The following is a 25,376-nucleotide window of genomic DNA, read 5'->3' on the forward strand; positions in this document are numbered from 1 at the left end:
CTCTGAAGGAGTCAAATGGTGACCTATATACGAGAAATCGCTTGTCCTTGAGAAGAGCGTTTTGAAGGAATTTCATAATTTATGTCTTGGGTTTGTTTTTTGTTTAATCCAAGCAGGGATGGAAGGAGACAGCTTTATTTCACCAAACACAAGTTTAGCTCAGCTGCTGTGCCCCAATACTTCAATTTCTTGATAAAGAGTCCTGGTGTCTTTAAGCTCCACATGTTCTTCATGAAGTTAATGGACTGTCCTGAAGGATCCAATCTGTTGGATAACACTGACCTCATGTGAAGAAGGCATTTGCATTCAGCTGGTTTTCAGATTTTTAGGCTAATACAGCATTTTTCCCTGATTAATTAATTGGGATTTTTTGCATGAGTAAGGATTACTTCAACAGTCAAGGCTTAACAGGATTTGACTTTCATGATGCACTGTGCATTAGAAAAGATGTTTATTTTCATCCCTTCTTTAATTTCCATTATATTGCAGTCAGTGCTTCCCAGACACAGATAGGTAAAATTCTGTTTTGGCAGAAACAGTGTGTCATTTGTATAAGGTGCATGTACTTTAGCTGTCCTTAACTACTGTGTTTTTTCCATTCGGGGAAAAAAAATTGTTTTATTCTCCCTTAAATACATCTTTTTCTAATGCTTATAGTGTTAGTTCGTTGTGTGTCCTTGGGGAAATCTGTCAGTCCTGCTTTTAATTACCTTCACTCAGGCTGTGTTTGCTTGAGCAAACAGCAGTAAGACCATTAAAATGGTGGTCCCATCCCTCCATTCAGATGATGTTTTATCCTCTCCTCAATTTTTCTCCATGGTGCTTCTGTCCCATTTCGTGGTTGATGGAGCATGGTGTGCTTCGGTCGTTGCACTCCCTTCTGGCAATGTAACTGTCAGATGACGGGGGAAAAGGTGCAGAAGTTCAAGTGGCTCCTTGTATTACCATCTGCTAAAGATGTTGCTGCCTTTTAGCACAGCTTGGGTTATCTTTTAATAACTGGCTATGGATGGGCTCAGCTGGCTTCCACTGACTCAGGGTTGTAGCAGCACAGACAGCAGTGGTGCCCTGTAGGAGACAGGGCAGCATTTTACACACCCTGGTGCTGTGATTTCATTGGAGACAGTGGTTTCAAAAGACTTTGGGGACCCCATGAGAGACCTTTGCTGCAGCTGCAGGGGTGACAAGGTGAACCAGCACACTGTGGCAGCAAGGTGGCCAAACCTGTTTGCTCAGGGACTGAGGCACTGGGGAGTCTTGAGAGCCTGCAGAGGCTCTCTCATCCCACAATGATTAACCTTCCTGTCTCTGGGGCAGAGGGGCATCTCAATTTCCTTTCCCAGCCAATGCTAGGTCATGACTCGGTGTGTGTTTCCAGGGTGTTATCCTGTCAGAGTGTGCACTGTTCTGATATTCTGATATTCTGCCTGCCCAGAAAGAGCCATGATCTTTCTAGCAGGACCTCGTTGAGTGTAGGGCCCTACTGAAAACCATCCTTATCCTGGCTGCCGTCTGTCCCCAGAGCTTCTTTTATCTTGGACCTCAGGAGATTGCAAATCAAGCTAAAGGAGTCACCTGGTATGTGGAAAGCAGGAATAGCACTGCTGTGGGATGTCTGGTATATAGGTGCCAGAGCACGGGAAATGTCAGGTGTTATTTTAAAAGGCAGTGGAATGGATGGATGTGCAGGGGGTGACACCTGACGAGTCCAACCAGCGTGTATTTTGTAATATTCTGGGAGAGAAGATACAAATCAATGAAAACTATTTTCTTGCAGCTCCTCAGACAATTCTTGATGATGTTTATTGGTTCTTTAGAGCCTTCCCTCCAGATAATCAGTGTGGAGGGAGCAGAAAACATTCATAAAGAAGAAAGTCTCCCTGCATCCTCAGAACAAGCTCCTCGGAAAACCATAGCTTAGAGATAAGAAATGGCTTGTGAAATGACAAATACAAAAAGGAATCCAGCTTCCCCCCTTGGTAGACCCTCTTATCTATCTTCAATATTAGTGGTTCATCCTCTTTTAGTATCCATAGGCCAGCTTTGAATGTAAAATCCCTCAGGGATTGGTTAGAATGTAGAATTTCCTTGGTAATTGGTGCAAATTGTAAAACCCTCAAAAGGTATAAAAACCCCTGTAAAACAATAGCCGTTGGTATATGTAGACAGGATGCCTTCATAGAATAAACTATGGATTTGTGCCTCTCTGCATATGCTGATCTCTTAACCCCGCTGGTCTGAGAGCTCACTGTGAGCCAAAATTCCATCTGGGCAAGGCTCGGGAATTTGCTCCGTCTCTGAGGGCTGCAGGAGCAGCCTCTGGGATCCCAAAGGGACCCCAAAAACCCAGCCAGTGACAAATCAGCACATGTTTGAATACTATTATAGGTTTCTTTGCTCCACTTTTTTCTTTCTTTAAAATCTCTTAGGAAAAAATTGGAAAGTGTGAGAGGAAGAATCTTCCCTGAGTGCTGTCTAGAACATGTTCATTTGCAACTCTTTAATGTGGAATGTAGATGTATTCATGCTGGCCATAGTGTTTCTGAAAGACATACAAATTAAAGATCTTTGAAGGGAGATCTGCAAAATACCCACAAAACTGATGCTCCTCCAAGTGCTGTAGTGCAGAATCGCCGTGTCAGGCTTTTAATCTCACCTGTGCCTGGAAGGGGAGGGTTGGCCTTTGAGGCGAGATTTCATTCCTCCGCTGTGGCCATTAAAGTCCTTTCTCTCTGTGGAAGAATTTGCCAGTTTATGTGAAACGTTGTGGTGTTTTAAATATCAGATATCGTGGTGCTAGCTGGGACTGTGCTGATTTCATTATTTCATTTCACACAGGCCACTACACAACCAGGATGTCTTCTTTTGAGCCAGAGGATTAAAATGAGTTAACAGTAAAGATAAAATCTTTTGATCCTAGCCTGCCTCTTTTAAATGTACAGTCTCCTAGCCATGGTTTCCCAAATTACACACAGGGGAAAATTTTGTATTAGGTTGCTTAAATTGATGAATTTAAACCAGCAATTGAAAGCTGTGTTTTTCTAAAGTAAACAGTAAAACAGAGGGAATTATTTGCGTCTGGATTTTTTTTAAAGGAATCTGAAATAATTTGGGTATACATTTCAGAATTTTCCTTTTTCTCTTCAGCAAGGCAATGCGAATCTTTTTTTGTTTTAACAGCCTTCAGACTGGGAGATGGGGACATCTTGATAATGGCTGGATTCAGTTCAATGCAGTGGACCTTGAATATTCAGTTGTAGAGCCAAAGTAGAAAACTGGAGATTGAAAATGTTAAATTTCAAGTGCACTGTTTACCAGCCAGCAAAAAAGCACCGCAATACACACTGGATCCTGCTGGAATTGGAGGTTTGATTGACACAAGTTTAGTGACATAAGTTATGTGTTCTGCTGCAGAAAAACGGATTTCAACTGCTTATAGCTGAAGAGTGGTATTAAAAAGACAGTTCTGTACAAAAGCAGTGCTGTGTCTCTGTACTTCTTTGTGTTGTTGGAAGAACATTTGTCGGTGCAGCAGCATCTTTCTGCTGAAAAAGCAGCCCAAACAGTAATACTGGTGTTATAATAAGATATTTTAACAAAAGAAAAAAGGAAATAGATTTATGCAGACATCTCTTGTATCCAGACTAGATCTCTACTTCCCCATCCTTCTCCTGACTCCTTTACATATGCCAGCATTTAGCTCTTAAACTTTGTCAGTTCAGTCACCTTCCTCATTGTCCCCATGGAGAGCTTTGAGGTCACCCTTTGGAGTTTGTTGGTGCTGCTTGGAAGCAGAGGTGTTCAAGGCAGTGTCCCTGCCCTCTGCAGTGCTGCCTCTGGCTTGAAGGTGAGAGCTGCAGAACACACCCCAGGGACTGAAATGAGGGCATGTCTAGGGAAAGGTGCTGGGCAGTTACTCAGACCTGTGGAGTGTGTCTGGTGACTGAATCTCTGGAAGCATCTGGAGCCATCAGTGTTTGAAGCAGAGAAGCAGGGGATCTCTCTGGCAGAGAGGTGCAGGGCTGGGCTGGGAGCTTCTGATTTTACAGCTTTAGGTACTTGGGGTCACTTGAGTGGCACAGGTTCCTTAAATCTATTGCCTTGGGTTCCTTAAATCTGTTGTCTTGGGTTTTCAGATTTTTGATTGTTGTGTCTTATGTGTACACCAAAGAACTTTATTACAATACTGTGTTTCTAAAGGTAGCAATATTTGACACTGATGTTTTCCCCTCATGTTTTTTTTGGCCTGGTTCTTACACAGGACCAAAAGCCACAGTTAACTGTGTTAACTCACAGGTAGCACTGGATGACACAGCAGAAAGGAAGAGTGTGCATATCAAACGTGCTTATGTGGTGGAGTGTGTGGAGGCAGAGACAGGCAGGCATGGGGAAAAAACACATTTGACAGAGGCTGAACAGAGAGGCAAAGAAAGAGACAATTTAAAATTTATTTTAAAAGCAAAAGAATTAGTTGATGGCAAAAATAGAAAAATGGAAACATGCAGGGATAGCAGAACTCAAGGGTGAAGGGAAAAAGGCAAAAGATAACATAGTCCCTGGAGTATGAGAGATTTAAAACTAAAATCAGGTTCTTTGACAGACTGGTAGAGATCTGATGTCCAATGTACTCAATTTAGAAGAAGGTAAAATTTCAATAGAACAGTAAACACAAGGAGAAGACAGGAAGAGGAGTAAGCTACATTTTATTGAGGGAAATTACTATTTTTGTCTGCTTGTTTTTTGTTTGCTGCTCTTCCATCCCCATATTCTCTTTACATATGCTCATACATTTACAAAAATAGCTGTCATCACATCCAGTGCTTACAATCATATTCCATCTTTTCTTTAAGGAATAACTGAGACAACCACTGATGTCTGGAAGCGAATACAGACTTTTTCATGTACATTGTTGTACTTCTGACACTGACATTTTCCTGTTACATGCATATAATACTATAAATCAGTGTGTAACCTAAACAGTAATGCCGTTAGTAAACTTTACTTTGGTACCAGGCTAAAGAAGCAGGAATATGAAGAACTGAGCTGCTCCAAGGAGGAAGAGTACCAGGTTAACAACAATTATTCTGTAAAAGTATAACATCCTCTGCACTTTACAGCACTGAAAGAGTGGAGGGGTAAAAGTAAGCTGTAAGTTCCTGTGTAGCCATTTAATACACATTGTTAGGGTATTAGATTTTTACTTAAAGATGTAGTACAGCTATGTTGCAACTGGCAGGGTACAGATTTGGAAAAAGATCCTCTTCTTTTGTCTCACCTCCAATAAATCAGTAGATCATACTTTTCTCTGTTAATTCAGCTGGACAGTCTTAAAATCAAGGTACAGCCCCATGGACAGGCTGTGTGAAGATTTCAGAGCAGGTTCTCAGCCTTGCCTCTGAGCAGTCTTGAAGCTCTGTTGAGAGGATCAGGGAGCCAGTCAAAATGGGCAAGTCCCATGGTCCTGCTGTCCAACTTCTCTATTCTACCCCTTTTTTAAAGTATCAGAATTCAATATATGCAGTCAGGTCACTATTTTTGATAGGATGATCTGTCAAAATATGTCACTGTCTGTGTCTGTCAATGGCAGGGAGTTCTTTGACCATTGACAAGCATGAGATCAAGCACTGAGTGATGTTGTGTAACCTTCTGTCCACTGCATTACAGCAGAGCTCAGGGACAATATTCTGTCAAAAACAGCTATTTCTTATCTATGTTGTAGGCTTATTTTCAATTGATAGTTAGTGAGCTGGAGTACCATGGCAAAATAATTAAAATAGCTGTTTCATTTTAGGCAAACATGATCAAAAAGTATTTTAATAGCAGTCCAAGCTGTGGCTGAGTCACTTGGTGTTTCTCAGCTCAGTATATTTTGATGTCTGAGAGAAGAACCATAAATCTATTTTTATATGCAGATCAACATTCCTGAATTCTTCATTTTAATGGCTTGGTATCTCTTGTTGAAGAACAGTGGATCGTGAGTGAGATGGAATAGGTGTCTGATAGCATTGAATTATCTGGGAGGAAAAAAAACGTGGCATATAAATACACCTTCTATCTGTCCAAGGCATTTAGTTATTTTATGTGCCTAATCATCTTCACAGGTTGCTTCCAGTCCCTCATTGGTACAATGTTAACATGGTTGAGGATTATAAATTGGGGATGTGCTGGTCATATTTAGATTTCAGCATCAAGGGAATGAAGGCTGCTCTTAAAAGTGTGTGGGCCTGGGTCTAGAAGCAGCAAAGGACAAAGCAGGTCTGTGCTGGTCCGTCAGTGTAGAATCGGAAAATGGTAATTATTGTTTATTCCATACTGGTAGCATTCTGCAGTTTGTCTGCTCAGTGCTGACAACCAAATAATATCCCTACCACAATCAGAGAGCTGACAGGGACTTGTGAGGTAATTTAGGCTGCCATCTATCCCACAGGAAGGTGTACCTGTGCCTGTCATTCCTGGCAGCCCCTCCCTGACTTGCTTTTCATACCCCCAGTCAGTGATGAAGGATCTGCAGTCTTCCCTGGATGTCTGACACACTGTTAGAAAGCCCAGCCTAATGACTATTCTGAATCTTGCTGTAATTTAAGCCTGATTTTCCTTGTCCTCTCCATTGAGAAATAGCAAGAAATTTTGTTCCTCTCTGCAGAAGCTCTTTATATTATAATTTCAAGACTGTTACAACTTTTACCCTTATTTTTATTTCTTCTCTAAACCATCCTAATCCTTCCAATCTTCCCTTGTGTGTCATGTTTCTTACATCTCTGGTCATTCCCATTGCACTCTGCCAGTCTCCCTCCAACCTTTCCTGAAGAGTGCCAGAAGTTGGACACATGGTTCTGGCAAAGGCCTTTCTAGTTTAGCAAAGAGATAACTCTGTTTCTTCCAGGCCTTTTTTCCATGTACACAGCTCAGTAAGGTGCTGGCATCTCACACCAGTGTGACACTGACTCACCTCCAGCTCATGACCTGCTATTATCCAGCTGCCTTTAAATGGGCTGCAGCTCATGGGCAGGTATTCCTTAGAAAAAGTCTATGAACAAGCGAAGTAGGTAAAGGTCATGTGGAGACAGGGAGCCATTGAACACTGTGCTGTGATATGCAAGATGAGAAGCTTCTTCAACTGGAGGAGCTTTGTGTCATTAATGCCAACTGGAGAATTTCCTTTCCTTTGTTCCCTGAATAAAACTGGGAAGATGTTATTCTACAGTGTAACTTGAGGTGTGCCATTACATATCCAGGGAACATCTGTGAAGTGATAAGAGTTCTTTTGTGGAAGTACACTTGGAACAATATAATTGAGAGGGCTGTATTACGTCAATTATTTTGTCCGCATTAGAAATCAAGGAGTAAGTGAAACCTGAAGTGTCTGGAGGTTAAATTTAGTCTGTTCTTTTAATTTGCTTTAGTTGATAATGTAAAGATAAAGCTCAGTGTTGTCTCTTCTTTTTGCCATCCGTGAAATGGATAATTCTATACTTGCTTTAGTTTTTTAAGACTAATCCAGAGATTAAGTAGTCAAAATTCCAGTTGTAATAGCAATGGACTGCAAGATACACGTTCCACATGGAGCTGTTTAAATTTGATCAGAGCTAAGTTGGTCAAATATGAATCCAGGGAAAATAGCAGTAGAACAGAAAAAGAAACTTGTTCAGGCTCTTTAAATAAATATTGATTTGTTTGTTTTTGGTCTGGCGGAGCTGAATCAATCATGAGCTTTTTTATACCAGGCTGCCATTTTCATCCATACATGTTTTTTTATTATTCCATAAAAAATGCCTGGAAATAATGCTCATTTAACTGCTACACATCCAGAAGACAAAAAAGACAGAGTTCTAGTGCGAATGCACTTGTCCTTTTTTGATTTTATTGTCTGAGCACTGTGGGACTGCTAGGTTATTTTGGTAAAACAAATGTTAAAAGAAAAAAACCCAACACACAGGTAAGCTGAGTCAAACTTGAACTTGAATCTAGGGGTTTCTAAATGAATAAAATCCACACCATCAGTGAGTAGTGGATGAGCATACTCAGATTTGGATTTGGTTCAGTTGTAGAGTCAAAGCATGGCCACAGCTGGAAGGCACCTCTGGAGCTATTCTGGTCCAGCCCTGCTCAGAGCAGGGTCCAGCAGATTGGCCAGGGTTGTGCCCACTTGATTTTGAATATCTCTGCTCTGTGCCTTTCCTAGGCAGCCTGTTCCTGTGCTTGGCCATCCTCACAGTAAAAAAAACATTTTCTTTTTAGATTTAAGTAGAATTTTCTTTCAGTGGGCACTGTTAGAAAGAGTCTGGATGTGCCTCCTCTGCTCTCCCCTATCAAGTGTTTGTACACATTCATGAAATCTCCACAAAGCCTTCTCTTCTTCAGGCTGAGCTATCCCTGACTTAATACATAGGAAACACTCGGTAATTCCTGCTCCCTTTGCCTCTCTTCCCCAAAAGCAGGCTCACAATGCCATTCCACCTCCTCTGACTTCATAGTGGGTGAATGGGTGAAGGATTGCAATTTTTTTCTCTTGCAGTTGCAAGCAGGGAAGTCCAGAAGGACCCACTCAGCACCACAGTCTTCATGTCAGTCTTTTTCAAGGAAGGGCAGAATCTTCTCTTATTAGCTAAACATTAGGGCTTGACAAAATCATTCCTGGTTCTGCCAGGTAATTGGGAAGGTTGTGGCTCTGAAAAGTTATGGTATAAATATTTCTTTTTTTTCTGGTTTAGTGGATGCTGGAGCTCAAAGACTTCTCACGGGCCCCATAGCCCTGCAGCTCTGAGTGTCTATTAGTGAAAATGCCTGCATGATAGGAGGTAGACCATGAAAGAAGACAAGAAACACCCTAGAAGTTCCTATGCCCCTGCACTGCAGGAACATTTTCTCCTGCCTGTGTTAATCAAACACCTCAGGCTGCTGTTTACCATGGAGGAGGAGAGTTCCCTGTCCCGTATGGTGTGTGAGCAGCCAAGGTTGCATCAGGGGAAAAAGACAAAACTCTTTTCTGAAAGCTGAATTACAGGCCAGGGGATGATAAAACATTCTTTGCAGTGTCTGCAGATGGCCAGGACACCCCTCAAGCATGGGGGCTATGAGAGAGGTCCTTTTCTGTCATTATTCTTGTGGAATCTCTTTCAGATTCTGCATGACAGACATCAGACGACTTCAGTGTCCTTCTGGGCCCTTGAAGTGAAGCTGTTTTATTCCAAGGGCATCAGAGTATTAAGCACACAAAATAGAGTATGAAAGGCATCTGGTAAAGAGTTTTAAATGCATGTATTTTGACTTAACAAGCTTGCCTTGGAAAGCACACTTTGTGATCTGTAGGTCCAGAAATAGCTGTGTGGGGCCCTCCTGTCTCACTTTGCTCAGTTCCTCCTGTGGGGCTGCAGAGAATAATCATGAAAAATGACAAATCCAGCAAAAGAGAAGATGGTGCTGAGTGCTCCCAGAGCAGTGTGTCATCTGTAATATGAAGTAATAGTAATTCCTGTTAGTTAATTACATGCAAGCTAATGGCCAAGTGCTGTGAATATTTCTTTATTATTGTTAGCAGCGGTGTGATTTGTCTCAAGGCTCTTATTCTTCCTCCTTGCTGTGTGAGGTTTGAACTCTTAGAGTAATCTGAACTGTGCCTTCTGACACAGCAGTCTCTTTTTCCCAAAGTCTGCTTGGTTTACTGACAACTGAGAAAAAGTAGCACAAAGAGAAGACTGATAAAATTTTCCTAATTCTATTATCGTACTAAATGGCAATCTTTCAACTAGGAGAAAAATAGAGATAGTAATCCCATTACTTACCAAGTAAGCTACATTTTAAAGAGCACAGTATCCCACACTTCCTCAAAGAAATCCCATGACTCTTACTCTGCCCTTGAAATGTGGCGGTGTTGAATTATAAGTGGCTGTCTGTATTTGAAATATGACTTGAATTGTATTTGGAGTTGTGGGCATAATTCCAGGCAGTGCTAATGGCACGGTATGCCACTGGAAACTCTTTTGTTACTGTCTTTTGCTTCAGAGCCATCTTGTCGATGTGCCCTGGAGTATCTGGGAGCCACATACAGAACATAAGGATTTTTACTACATCAGGCTGCTACCACAGTCTTAGGATAGAGTAAAATTCAGATGACTCAGAGGACTTGATCACCTTCATCTGGTTTTCCTGCATTATGTTGTCAGCATTCTTCTTGTAGCTTAAGTTGATATTTCTATTCAGTGGCTTATTGGCATGGCACAAATTGCAGATCATCACACAAAGTAAAAGTGGCATGATGCCAGCATGGAGTTCTCTAGAATTCCCCCTGCTTGAAGGCAGCGCTGGTGCTGCTTTAAAGTGACTAATTTATGCCTCAGCCTGTGAATGATGCAGTTGTGTCGTTTACCTCATTTAACTAATTCACACGTTAGCCACATTGTTCCTCAGCAGCAAATATTTAGACATACTTCAGGATGTTGAATGCCTCATAAAGATCTGCATTGTAGAACTGTGCATATAAAGCAGCATGACAAAATAAAGAAGTCTTTTGAGACAAGCAAGATCACTTGTAAACAACAGAATTATAAAATTAGTGGCTGATGAAAGTAGCCAATACCTTGTTTACATTTGAATAAGTCTTTTGATGCAGTGTCAAAGATAATCTTCTTGGAAAACTTAATTCATGTTGGCTTGGATGGGGACATTGTGGATTTGGAATTGGCTGAAAGACCACAAGCAAAGCTAATCATAAGTACTAATAAGGGACTGATGTAGCAACCAGCCTTATTTATTATCATTAATGATCCAGAAGAGGCAGATATCTGGATAATAATTGCTTTGGCATTTAAACTGAAGCAAGTGCCAGACATTATGCACAGGCAGAAGGAGAGTATGAAAACAGCTGAAGAGATTAAAAATTGAGCTAAAACAAGGTTTATTTTTATTTTTTAGTGTAAGCATATGTATCTGTGAAGAAATATTTATAATACTTATCCTGCATGCTAGGAAGAAACTGAGATTCAAGTAAGCTTGACATGACAGGGCCTGAGTGCGTCACTGTTCAACACTTCAATGTAAATTCTCCTTTCTTCCTTTGCATTTATTCTCCATGGGAATGAACAGCTAATATCAATGAAAAGCCATAACCAGTTCTCGTTATCACAACATGGCATCCACCAGGTCAATGCCATTTTAGACTTCCTACACAGCTGCACCATCTAACAGAGATATTGTGTATTGACTCTGGGATTCCTCAGACCTTTCCAGTGCCTAAAACTCACCCAGGATGCCAAGACATCAAAAGTTTTGTAGTCAAAACTTTCCCAGGCTGGTGAATAAGGTTGGATATGCTTAAATGTCCAAGGCACCTGATTTATGCCCTGGAAGTCTGGGCATCTTTTGATAGGCATGCAAATCCTGAGGCTGCTGTGTTGAGGGTCACATAAGCCATGCCAAAATTCATAAGCCAACAGATACATCACTCACCAGCTGTGGAGCTCTGGTACAGATTTATAGTGCTGTCTTTTCCTCCATGGTACTTATGCAGCTCCTTCCAGTCTTCCCACAGGTAGTGGCAGTTTACACTCCATCTCACCTGCTGTAACTCATCTCTGCATCCTCTAAAGGAGGTTGTAAAGCTGCAGCTGGGGAGCACATGCCACCTAGCTCATCCCTCCCCGTTTGCTGGAAGTGCTCTTCTCACAGAGCCTCAGGAGTCTGACCTGCTGTGGAGTAAAAGCAATTTGGCATCACATCTTTTCCCAGTAGCAAGGGTGGAATGTGTTCACCTCTCGTCACCCTCACAGGTTTAAAGACCAAATGGGTTCTGAGCAAATTACAGTACAAGTGAGGGTCTTCCTTTTTATATGCAATAACCTTGAGATTTCATCACAGACCTGGTAATTCAAATTCACCTCCTTTCTTTTTCTGACACAGTGCAGTGATTTAAGGTGATGTCTCTAAGCGGAGTGTGCTGATGGCTGGAGCATCTTACTGCACCTCTGATTGAAATTATTCCCGTTTAATACTTGAACATTCTTCAGAGCATGCCTGGGGGAAGTGCCCTAAACTCTGTCACCTGAAGTGACAGCATGGGAAGAAACTGTTGCAGCATGGCAGAGGCACAGTAACTGCACAACAGGTTTAAGTAACAGTTTTCAAACTGTTTCACACACGGCACAGCATGGACAGTTGGATGCTTCCACTTGATTGCAGTGAGGAGCACTATAGTGTATAAACAAATCTTTCTCCTTCAAGATTTGTTTCCAGTGCTCCATCTGGTTTAATGTCTTGTACCAGTGCTAGATGACTCAGCTACACAAATGTCTGTGGAAAGTGGTGCTGAAATGTGTTGTCTGTAACATGCCTAACCTGCTTTTTTAAGGACCGGCTTTGTGCTCTTGACACACAAGGGTTTATTTTTTTCCAGAATTGATGGGCTAAGTTCTGGGAATTGATTTTATAACTTGGCCTTGCAACATCTGGCAGTGTTGTGACCCCATCCCTGAGAGTAACCCAGGTTCTTGTTAATAGACCCCTTGGAACAGATTAGAATGAAACAACACTGAATGATTGGTGTTTGTAAATATATATACATAGGGTTTACTTTGGAACAGTTTGGTTGCAAAGGAGAGCAGGTATGTGGCCATAAAATAAAATTTTTGGTTATTATTATGTATAGTAATATAGCAATATAGAAGCATAAAAATAATACTCAAGTAAATGTATGAGGAAAAAGAAAAAAAGCTTAAGAGTAGAAAGATATCCCACCAGTGTATTCTGCAAAGAGACTTGTTTGTTGCAGTTTTGATGTCCTTTGGTCGAAGTGATGGCCACAGTCTCCATGCATCAGGGATGGGTTCATGAACACAAAGTTCAGTGGGTTCATGTGTGCTTAGGCTTGGTGAGAATGCCCAGGTACCTTCCCCAGTTGGAGAAGCTTTCAGTCCTTTGGTGGAAAGCCTCAGAAATTAGTCTGGGGGTGCTTTGGGGGTTCTTTGATGGTTTATGACCCTTTCTTGCCTCTCACACCAACCTAGTTGAGCCAGTCATGCCCCATCAGAGAGGATGAACACCCTCAGGACCGTTCCCTGGGGTTGTAGGGGGAGTTTTACAACTGAGGGAGGACAACTGTGATGATAAAAAGCACCATCCCACCTTGCAGGATCTGCCTCACCTGTCTCAAAGCCTGGCTTGTAGCCCTCAGTGGTGGGTGCTCACACCTCTGGTCTTATGGGGACCAGAGGCTTCACCATCTCACACCCAAAAATTCACTCCCTGCCCCTCAGGGGGTGCAAGCCCAGCCCCAGCAAAGCACAAATGGGAAATTGTTTGAGTCATTAACCATTAACATTCCAGTCTCTCACAGTCAGGAATAAATGTTCTTATACTGTAATATTAGGTGAGTTGAAAGGTGATAAATTATTTATTTACACAACATGAGCTCTGAAGAATTCAAAGCAGTGGAGCACTTCTGGCAGCTAAGCCAAAAATCTTTCTAAAAATTCTCAATTATAGAAAAGTTCAGTTGGTTTGTTAAAATTGCACAGTGTGAGTGGACTCAGCTAAATTTTGCAGAAATAATTTCCCTAGTTTACCTTAGTCTTGGGGGAGCAGAGAGATATCTTGCCTTTAAACTTACAGCTTTTCATAAACTGTCGTTTTGTTAGTACATTGCAAGATAAAATATTTTTTGTGTTCTTTAACGCTTTATCTCCTTTAACACATTATCTCCTGTCCAGAAAACAGATGTTAGCTTCACTTAGACGAATTTCTTAATTACCTCTGAAGTACTTGTTGCTGCTTGACTTCTTGTTTTGTTTGTTTTGTTTATATCAATAATGGGAGAACAGACTCAGAGAATTATCCAAAGAAAGAACAAAGCTTTCTGTGCATCCCTAGGTAGCATGTTGTGATGGAAGCCCAAGCTTTTATTCATTTTAAATGTGGAAAAAAACCCCATTGCATTGAAGGCATTTTTGTTGGGAGCCTCTGATGCTGGCAGCAGCTGTGTTCTCTTTCTGAATCTTAATTCGATACAAAGGAAGGAATGAGTAGTGGTTAATTTTTGCAAGTTTTAACAGTGACAAGCTGTACAGTCTTTTATGGATAGGTTTCCAAATGCCGCTTTCTGCAGCCTCTCCTCCTCCTCCATCAATTTTTTTGGTTCCAACACTTCTGCCACGAGCTTTGAGGAGATGAATCTGTTTTCTTATTTAGTTTGGTAAGCCTGTGAATGACGCACGTTCACTTGTACAGGAGGAGGAGGTCTGAATGCTCACAAAACAAGCCTGAAGGCACTGGAAGTAGACTGGGAATTCTTGCATGAGGAAGATGAAAGGACTGGATGATGGTGACAGATAAAGAATGCAGTATATTTAACATAAAGAGGGAAAAATATAAGGCTGCCTAATCATGTATAGAATGAAGTGCTTGTTTTCTGAGTTTCAAATGTCCCTGGCATATTTTGTGAGTAGCAGCCATGTAAACAATGCTCAACAAAACACTGAGGAAGCCGAAAAAAGGAGAAAGAAATAAGTTCTGACACCCAGCAATACACTTAATGTGTAAAACTAAATGGATGTACAGTTGCTTACATTGTAATATTTGATTTGTTGGAAAGTGGTAAAATGTTTTTGACAGTTTTAGTCCAGGCCAAGTCCTGTAGTCCTGACAGAAAAAAAAAATCCCCATGGAAAATGTAAATGTCTGACAGTTTCAGCTGCATCTGTCAACCATGACCTAGGATATTAGTTTGAAAGGCAAGTGAATTCCTGTTAAACTGACTATCAGGCAAGATGAGAGATAATTTGATCCAATACAATTTGCTGGTGTGTGTATATAAATTGCAGTCCTTTATTTTGGTTTTTCAAACTTCTTAATTTTCTTTTAATTCTTCAAACAATGTATTTGCAGTAGCAAAGAAGGTCTACAGCACAAGTGCAAAACTCTGCCTCCACAGAAAATGCAGACTATTATTTGGAATTCTGGCTTCAGGGGAGTGGTGCCTCATACCTCAACTGAAATTTTTAGTCTGTTTCATTTAGATGCAGAGGACATTGTGTTGCCTGACTCATCACAGGAGACAGTCTTCTTGACGATATTTGTTGACAGTTCTTTGAGAGTCTGAGGGAGAACTACTGCTTATAAATGCAGCTTTTTTCAATAGGCATAAAGTATGCACAGCCTTGGAAAAATGTAATTTTAAAACCCCAAATATTTTTGTCTCTAAGTCATGCACTCCACATTGGTTTAGAGCAATGAATGACAGTGCATGTGCTAGTCAGTTCCCTCCAAACTGACTGAAATGAGAGTAGGATGAATGTTTGAAGAATTGGATATTTGCTTTGCTGTATCTGTTTGTTGTCTCTACTCAGCTTCTGCAAGTGAGGTCAGTATTTTAGTCTGTCAAGTAATTCATGTTCCTGAAGTCTCAGTCTTTAAGGGCTAACTTGGCCAGAATTATCAGTCCCAACAAACCATGAGCCAGCCCTATGGTGTTACTCTAAGACAAAGAAACCTTAACAAACTTGTAAAATTTTCAGCATTTCTTAAATGATAATTGCCAGGAGTAATAGTCTCCCTAGTCAAGATCCAGGTCAATGAAGACTTTGATATTAAAAGCCATAACAATGATCTAATAGTTGAAGTGACTTTGACAAATTGAAAAAATAAAGTGCTGCATGAGACTGAGAAGGCTCTATTCCATTACAGTGAGTGATTAAGATATGGTGTTACTTAAGATGAATTGAATGATGAGCATCCTTAGAGAAATTCTCAAGGAACTAGTAATCAATCTTTCTCTGTAGTCATCCTGTACTTTTAATTTGTTCTATTATATAGTTGCTTTCTCTACTACATAGTTGCTTTTAAGTATAATCTTTTAGTTTTATTTGGGGTTTTTTTGCGATCTCACACGTCTTACCGATGAAGTAAAAGAATGAAGAAACAGAAATGTCCAGATCTTTCCAGAGATCTTCAAGTCATCTTCAAATATGGTTCGTCAACTTTCTTTCTAGATACAGTTGTCATTTTCAATTGTAGAACTTTAAGCCTAAGTCAGTTTCCCTTTGACTAATGTTAGGCTTTACTGACTGACTCGAAATTGAGTTCTGCCCATCTCGTGCTGACCTGCAGATGCGAACAAACACCAATAAATGCCTCTTCCCAAGCAGCAGCCTGCCTAAGTTCCTAGTAGAAGTGGTGGTGCCCAAATGAACTGGACTTGCATAATTTTTTAATTCAGACTAAAGCCACGGGTTAATGCAATGTTTGAGGAGGGTTACAAAGATTTTGTCTCTTACAAGGACTGTTTCATGAATCCTATTTCCTGCTGCTCTGGAGCTGGAAGAATGGATAATACTTCTTATGCCTCTGCATAGATTGCATTCATGAAGCAGTCCAAGCACCAGGACAGCTTTGCTACCACAAGAAATGTCTGTGAACAGATGAAGGCATGGAATCGGTTCCAGAGAACCAGCAGACTCGCTGTTAAGGGGAAGTAAGCTGATCCAATATACACAGGCAGAGCAGATGTTCCTTGCTTGGTAGTGTGATAAATGGGATGGGATCCTGGGGCAGCACAGCTACAGCACACTGGGCTGCCTGTTACCCCAACAAGAGTGCAAGGTGCCCAGCTTGGAAGGTGTTTGTCATCATAATGCACCACTGTCAGGGGCACCTGTCTGGAGTGCAGAAGGATAAATCTCCCATCAGGAATTGACAACTCTGTGCTATGTTTCGGCATGAGGTAATTACAGAATTCATGCACTGATTTACTTTCTGACTGAGACTAAAGAGTCAAAGGATTTCCCACTGATGAACTTTATACATGAATAATCTTCTTCCTACCTGTGAGGGGAGAGTGGGAAGGAAAGCAGGATCCATGCTGCAGTAATCTTCTGCTTATTTGCAGCTCTCATCAACTGCCTCTGTGTCTGGTGAAGGAGTGGTTGATACACAGGAGTTCCAAACAAGGATCTGGGTTGCAGAAAGGTGACTTCTGATACATCTATTTTTGCCAGTTCCCAGGGTCTGTGTCCCCATAATTGCTCAGCCATGCATTATGTTGTTAGTCAATAATAACAATGAAAAAGGAAAACAGAAAAGATTTTACATATCTTTTGAAAAATGTTGGGGTAGGATTCTGTAATGTAAGAAAAAGCCTCTTCGAGCAGTGCTGAGTTTGTTTCTCACTTAATTTGCAAATCTTTTTAATGTTTTTAAACACGCTTTTCAATTCAAGCTCTTGAATTTGGGTGCAATTCTAGGGAGAGATGCTTGAAATTAAATTGTTGGCTTTCTGTGCTCTGTGGTAACTCTAACCCTCGACTAGGCAGCAGAGAACATGCAGCTGGGGTGCAGACAGCTGCCGTTCAAAAGCCTCAGCACAGGAGTGCATCCCAGGATCCCTCACTTCTTGTCCTGTGATCAGACTTGTCCTCCTGAGAAGTGCCCTGCTGGCTTTGCTGCTGACCAGGACCTCAGCTCTGAGAGGGCAGATTGATACCTCCTCAGTCATGGTGATTATCTGAACTGCTCTGATCTGGGATCTGTTCCTTGGTGTCTTCCCTGCTTCATTTCTCCAGTAGCAGTAGGCAGGGGGGTGGTGCTTCCCTGCTTTCTTCAGGTAATGATCCTGTTGGAGACTTGTTTTTTCCTTCCCACGACCTGGGAGAGCCACTGCGTTACAGCTGGTGCAGCTGAGTAAGAGGTGTTGGGAGCCTGAGTGTAACGAGGAGAAACTCATGTTTCCTTCTCTCTTCATTGATCCAGGATAGGGGGAGCTTGAAGAAAGGCACAGAAGCAACAAAAGATAGTCAGCTCCTCTTGTGCTTCCTCCTCCTCCACGCACACTCTCTCCCTTCCCTCTGGTGGGCATTGTGATTTGTCCTAAAATGAGAACACCTAGGGACAAATGTCCTAAGAAAAGAATACAAAGCACAAATTGCAGGAGGAACTGTGTGATTGCTTGTATAATCACAGAATCCCAGAAACAACTGGGTTGGAAAAGACTTCTGGGATCATGGATCCAACCTGTGACTGAACACCACTGTGTCACCCAGCTCATGGCACTACATCCAGTCTTTCCTTAAACACCTTCAGGGACAGAGACTCCCTGGGCAATCTGTTCCAATCTAATCAGCCTTTCTGTGAAGAAATCCTAATGTCCAAGTTAAACCTCCCCTGGCACAGCTTCAGACTGTCTTCTTGTCCTGTCACTGGTTACCTGGGCCAATGCCCACCTGGCTACACCTTCCTGCTAGGGAGCTGAATGCATTCCAGGCATGGGGAAGCTGTGATTATTGCCACTGACTTTGGTACACATCAGCCTGCACAAGGGTGTAAAATGCTGCTGGAGATTGGGCCAACTGGGCACTCCTCCAATTCCTACCTGGTGTTCTTACCTTGGGACAAATCAAAATGCCCATCAGTAGCAATCACAAGGGAGAGAAGTGTATGTGGACAATGCACACAAAGACTCTGAGTGTTGTTACTCACCACAAAGGGCCAACTGATTTTTCTTTAAAACTCTCAATTTTTAAGTAGAGACATAAGGAATTGAGATGCTCCTTGCATTTGACCAACTGTGTAGCAGCACCAGCTGCTCTGAGCCAGCCACCTGTCTACAGTGACAGTTGTGCTCCATCTTTTTCTGCAACATGTCATGTTCCCCTTCTGAAGGACAGGTTTAACAGCAGAATTTGAGGGGTTTAGTGCTACACAGTCCTGGCAGGTTGGACCTGTGGGAGTTTTATACTGTTAATGTAACAGAACTTCTGTATTGTCTTATTTGCCAGTAATCTGATTCACCAGGAATAAAGGCAGCCTTCAGTTTCTGATTATAGTCATGATTAGTGACCCACAAAACAGGACAGGACTTTGCTATTTCGCTGGTGCTGAGGCAAAGAGCAAACCTCAAAACCACCCAAATTTACATGTTAAAAACAAGCAATGCCAATGGGATCTATAGGGAAGTCTGACTTACTCAAGATTGCAGTCAAGTACCATTTTCCACTGAACTGGCAGAATGACTGTAGTAGTTGTTCTGAGTCTGACCACACTGGCATGTAGTTGTGTTAGCATGAGAAATTTGGGGAAGTACACTCTCAAGGCAATACATGGTGCTGGTACAGCATCAAACAGACTGTCTTAGTACTTCTGAATAGTACTAAGTATAGTACTTCTGAAACTAATCTAATTTATTAACCAAAGTTTTCAGAAGATTTAAAACCATATATTTTTTATCTTTAAAATAAGGATGTACTTGACAGTGCTCATGAGGGAAGCAGACTCATGAGCTTATGTGTCTGTGTACTCGGAGCTGTTCCCACTGTGCCACAGGAGAGGCACATCAATCAAACTAGAATAACACTAAGGGGAGGCAGACCCTGTTATTGTACCTGCTGCTCTTCCGTGGCTTCAGGTATCATCATCGTCTGAAAGGGAAAAGCCTGGCTGTGACATTGCTTGGAAAGGTTCCTGAACAATGCCAGTCTGTCCTGTCTTTGGCAGGAAAAGATCAGGCTTAAGGAATGAACTTAAATACCATGTGCTGCAGTAAGTATCATGAAATTACCGAGTTGACTCCAGTGTCTGCTGTCCTGCTGAATACAAATAAGTGTATCTTTTTTTACAGCATCTTGGGTTATTAAAACTAATTCACAAGCTCCCTCTGCTGGGCTACCAGCATGGGAGAACAGTGGCAAAGCTCCTGTTATGTTTTTTGCAGACTGACCCATTTTCTTCAGCGTATTTTGACACTTTGTACAGCATCAGAAGAAGTGTACGATCAAATTCATGTAAATGGCTTTTTAGAAGTGTACTAGAGAGAGATTTGATGTGTTAGGTGATAATAAAATGTTTTATGTGCATAGAAAAATGATTTTATGTGCATAGGTTTTTTTCCACAATAATGTAACTGTAGCTGTTACCTCCTGAAAGTGCTCACGTATCTATCAAAAGATAATGATACTTGCCTTCAGTAATGCCTTCTGTCACAGGAAAGAGCTCTAAGGAAATAAATATAGACCTGTTAAAAGAATTAAAAGCTTACAATCATCAAATACACTCCATACACTATGCAGTTTGATATAGCAGTGGTTTTCTAAATGAGCCAAGGGGTTTGTACAAGCATTCAGAGGAATTAAAAAGTGCTGAAAACATTAATCAGAAGAGCTCATCCTGCTGCTTTCTGCCTAATCCTCAAGGTCAAGGTTCCTGTCTACACTTTTCAAAATACATACATAGGGCATAGCACTGTCATAACCAATAATTCCAAAATCTCTTTTAGTAGATGAAAAAGAGTTGTGAAATTGACTTCCAACTAAACAATCTCAGGGTGAGAGATTGCTAACAAAAAACAGAATGATCCTCTGTGGCTCTGTGATTATTTCAGACATAGCACTTCCTGACTGGCTTTTAACAGGGATTTACTGAAAAAAAGACCTGCCTTAAATAATTCACAAAATTGTGGAGTGCCTTTATGGGAAAAGGCATATCGTCTGCAGTGGCACCAGAGAAAAACGAAAAGACTTTATGAACAATCACAGTGGCTTTTTTTACTGCAAGTCAGGCTCCCAGACACAGACAGTGGTACAAATAGAAAGTATTAAAGTGCTGCCTATGTGTTGTGCTTAAAGTAATATGTAGCTGTCACCAGTGTGAGTGGAGCAATTATTTGGCAGCACTCAGCATCACTGGACAATGATGTAAAACAGAAAATAAAGAACTCCAGCAACCAATTGATACAGAAATTGCAGGGAGAATGTGGAATGCATGCATTCCAAACTTCAGTCTAGTGAGGAGACTAAAATGAACATTTATAATATCAACTGAGACAAAATCACCTCTTTTGACTAAAGTGGGCAGGCCACCTCTACTTAACCAGGAAAAGGAACACGTATGATATGTGTGTTTGGTAAATAGCTGAAAGATTAAGAGGGGCTTTTTACATGGGCATGTAGTGACAGGACAATGGGGAATGGGTTTAAACTGAAAGAAGGCAAGTTTGGTCTAAATATTAGGAAGAAATTCCTTGTTGGGAGGGAGGTGAGGCACTGGAACAGGTTGTTCTGGAAAAGTTGTTCAAAGCCAGGGTGGACAGGGCTTTGAGCAGCCTGTTCTAGTAGAAGGTGTCCCTATCAGTGGTGGGGGACTTGGAACTAAATGGCCTTTAAGGTGCCTTTCAACCCAAACCATTCTGTAATTCTGTGGTAGAACAGGTTGTGATGTCTTAAAGAATATAGAAAGGAATTAGGTGAGATTTTAAAGCACTAGCAATATAACTCTTAGTGTCATCAGTCTTCCACTCATGTACTGATATGATAAAGAATGATTTTTCCTATGCTCATATTGTGACATTCAAGAATTTTCTCAATTTATTTATCTTATCTCAAGCATGAAATATTTTTCTAGGTGGCATGTTCTCATATGGGCTTTATTCTGCATCAAAGCCTCTGATGGCTCCAGAGGACGGGATATCAATATACAATTTATCCTTTCAAAGCCTTGAGGATGATCAGTCTGTTTCTGATCTGTCCCTAATTAAACATCACTTTAGTAATTCCCAGGGGCAAGGAGGCACTGCGATTACACTGAAATGAAAATGAAGTTTGTAGGACCACAGTTGCACTGTCTGTGGTTATGATTAATGTATTTTATGATTGTTGTTTTGGTCATAAGATTTAGCTGTTTAATTAAAGATACTGTGAGGGAGCATATAGAGACAAGTCACAAATAATTTTTTGTAAGGTGACAGAAATCTAAGGAGGTTTTAACACAAAATTGTTTGAAGTAAAATGTGTCAAACCATTGGAGATCTTAAGTGTGATTGCTGATTATTCAGCCTTTGTCAGGCTACTAATAGTGATGGTGAGAGTTTCTGTTCCAGTCAACCATTTCCCAGAAAAAGGAGAAATGCAAGTCCTTCATATTTAAATGTTTCAGGAAACAGACATCAACCCTGCAATGACTGTGGATTGAGTGACTTGGGAAGAGGTATTTGTAGTCAACATAGAGATTTATTTATTTAGCTGTCAGTTAGGACACATCTACCTGGTGTGAGCCCACAGATCAGTGCTAGAGGCCAGAAAGGCTGTTTTCAAGATACACAGGTCATTTTCTTTGCCATTTTCTTTGGTCATGTGGAAGTGGATCAGGTGGGTTGATTTCTACCATTCATTCATACTTTTAAATACCATTTTTCATCTGTCTTTGCATACGGGCTGCTTTTGCATTCTGAAAAAGAGGTGACATTCGTTAGCATATTTCATTATGCCAGCCCAAAGAGCTGTATGTATAAGTCTATGTATAGACTTAGGTATTCGTCGTGCTCAAGTGTTCTGACTTCTTACCCTTACTTTATATTAAAAAACAGTGAACAGTGCATATCTAGCTGATACTTCTTTATGCAGCACTGGAAGGCTGGATTTAGATAGAAGTTTATATCCATTTAAAATACACAAACCACATTCTAAAACAGTCATTAGTTCAATTTAAAAATTAAATGTGCTGAACATAAAAATAAGCTTAGCAAAACATGGTTTGTATTGAAAGCTAGTTGATAATATTAAGTGAAGGAATCATTACATACAGAAAATAAACTGATTAAGATTTTTCTAACTCACATGCCTTTGCCTTTCAGAATTACAATTAGTAGAACTTATCCTTCATATTTATTTTTAAAGGATGACCTTGTTAGTGCTTTTACAAGGTATGGAATTCAGAGGTGTAGGTCCCAAATTTCAAGACAGTAAAACGAGAGCTCTGGAGAGAATTCAGTGTTTCTCACCATGTCTTTGCTCTCCTCATTTACTTTAGATTCAAACCATCTCTTTAAATTCTGTGAAGCTAAAACAATTAATTTAATAATGACTGGAAATGAGTGAAGTCTCCAGATGTTAATGGCTTATTTAATTCTACTGCAGTAATATTAAAGTGCACTAATCAAGAGGAGAACTAGGTTGTACAAATCCCAGAGTCATTTGGAGCAGCTGTAATAAAATCCCTTGTTATCATGGAGCAAGGTGAGACACACAAACAAGATCTTTCAGCCATTAGTTCTCAGTCAAGTTTTAAGTGACATTAATTATCTGTAGCATCTTTTACAGTCCAAATGAGAAAATACAGTTTATAACATATGTTGTCTCCATATTAAAGCTATCAGTATTTTTAAACTTGAACTAATTGTAAATCCTATGATAATACAAATTACAGCAAACCCAAATGTGTTCAGAAACATTTCAAAGACATTATTTTGATATTTCAGTTAATTTCAGGACTGCCATTTACCTTGTCAAGACTGTCTGTACAGCCTTTTCCTTTTTTTCTCCCTGTGTCTTTTTGCCTTTTTACTTTCTCAGTTCTCTTTTCACAAGTTGAGATATATTTAATGAAAGTACTGCTGCCATATGGGCTTTCCTCTCAAGCTAAAACACAACTTCAGTTGAATCATTTAATTGGCCTAGGTATTGGTCAGTAATGTCCAGGTGTGGCTGACACAGAAGATTGCTGGGGAATTGCATGTAATTAGAGTTGTAGTTAAAATGCATAAAACTGATTTATTGAATGCTTTAGCTCTTTAACATGGAAATTTTCATGTCTGGTCAAATACTTTTGACACCTCTAAGAGTAAGGCATTAGTCATCTTTAGGGACTGCATTAACCTGTTTTTGTTGCTAAAGTCCTACAAGCATAGCTAGCCTATCTTCATAGAAGCCTGTCTTGCACTTCATTTTTCTTAGCATTTTCTTGTATTAAGAAAGGCAGATTCTTTTACTAAAAGGTTTCTGAACTCTCATATATAGTAGTGATTTTAAGTAATTTAGTAACTATTTAGTAACTCTTCCTTGCTTCCTATTTTTTAAAAATCTTGTCTGTAGAAAAATCTGTCTAGGTCGGTGTTTCCCAATAAAGCCTGTAACCTCTACTTATTTAATCTTTTCCTTTGTCTTCTCCTAATGCCTCTTCCCCCCAGTCTGGAGGCTGCTGTTCTGCAGCTTGCCTGCTGCTTGTTGTCAGCTTCCTTCAGACTGAAGGATCTCTGGAAGGAAAGACTCTTAGAGGGCCTCTTTTCACCTCATCTGTGCAGCTAAAGATTTGACATTCACTTCCTGAGACAGGATGAAACTCTGGTTTTGAGAGACATTATGTAAATCAACTGTGTTATGTAAGAAACTCCTAATAATGATGTACATTACAGCATATTTATAAGATTAAAGGCAGTACTGCATCCTGTGCACTGGCAAAATGCAGAGTCCTGAAAAATGTCTTTAAAAAATGAAATCATTATAATAGACTTGATGTTTGTTTGATGTTTCTGTTTAGGTGCTGACTGCAGCACAAATTAAATCAATTTGCCTGGCCATACTGGAATCAGGAAAACAGTATGCAGTGAAGAAGAGGAAACCAGTCCCACTCATGTATTCCTACTATGGAACAGAGTATCTTGGTGAGTAAAACACACCAACACCTCTGAGAGCGTGCTGCGTGGAGATGCTGAGCTAGTAGGCACTTCAGAACTAAAATACATAAAATCTACCATGTGGGATTTCTCCTGAACCAGTTGGGACCATTCAACCTCCTGAAGTGAAGTGGGACTGAGGAGTTGGAGGGGAGGGCTAAATTCTGCCTAGCACTGGGGAATGCCAGAGGTGCCTGTGCTGCAGCAGGGGAGCAGCTTCATTTCCTCCTCTTTCTGCTCTGCTAAATAAATGTTCCTTGCCAGCAGAGGCAGTGAGGGGTGTGGTGTCCCTGCCTGTGTGCAGCAGGTTGCTCAGGGCTGTGTCAGGGATGTTCTCTGTGAGCTGCTGTTGCTGTGCTGGACTGGCAGAGTGGATTTGGCCATAGCACTGTGACTCAGGCACGTAGGCAGCTGCTCCTCTCATGGTCAGCTTGGTTGGAGCTCACCTGAAACAATGGTGAAAGACCACTGGGCAGGGCCCTCGTGGCCTTCTCAAGGCTCAGTATCACTGCAGAAGGTGTGAGATTGGTTCACAGTTCCCTGGCAGGGGAGCAGAGAGAGCAGTCACTGAGTGGTGTGTTCCACAGACCCTGGTGGGTACAGACAGGTCTTGCACTGAAATTTAGGTGTTAGCTCACTGATACTGTCAGTCAGTAACTGGGAAATACCCATTTATGACCCAGTTTGAATTTGCATTCAACAAATGCAAATATATGGCCCAGATCCAGCAGTGTGTCAAGAAGAGTAACACCTTGAAACAGAATTCAGTTCAGGTTCAGTTTAACTTCATACAGTGAGTTTCAGTTCTATTAGAGTGAGAGCAGAATGAATTCATACATATTTTTGCAAAGCTAGAGGAACTAGAAATGACAGAAGTAGTAAAATATGGTGTTATGCACCTAGAAGTCTTTTATTTCAAGCACTATCCCAGTATGCATGAAGAAGATGAAGGAGC

At 40.9% G+C, this 25,376-nt stretch overlaps 1 protein-coding gene across 1 annotated transcript in view; it reads left to right on the plus strand.

The window, feature by feature from the left end:
• Positions 1-25,376, plus strand: part of LANCL3 (LanC like family member 3) — a 36,960-nt gene that overhangs the window by 2,847 nt on the left and 8,737 nt on the right. Inside the window, exon 2 of the mRNA XM_014876840.2 lies at positions 24,286-24,409. Coding sequence (XP_014732326.1) covers positions 24,286-24,409 — 124 coding nt within the window. The remainder of the gene's footprint in view (positions 1-24,285; positions 24,410-25,376) is intronic.

This window comes from Sturnus vulgaris, chromosome 2 (genome assembly GCF_052056855.1).
Source record: "Sturnus vulgaris isolate bStuVul1 chromosome 2, bStuVul1.hap1, whole genome shotgun sequence".
NCBI classification, from domain to species: domain Eukaryota; kingdom Metazoa; phylum Chordata; class Aves; order Passeriformes; family Sturnidae; genus Sturnus; species Sturnus vulgaris.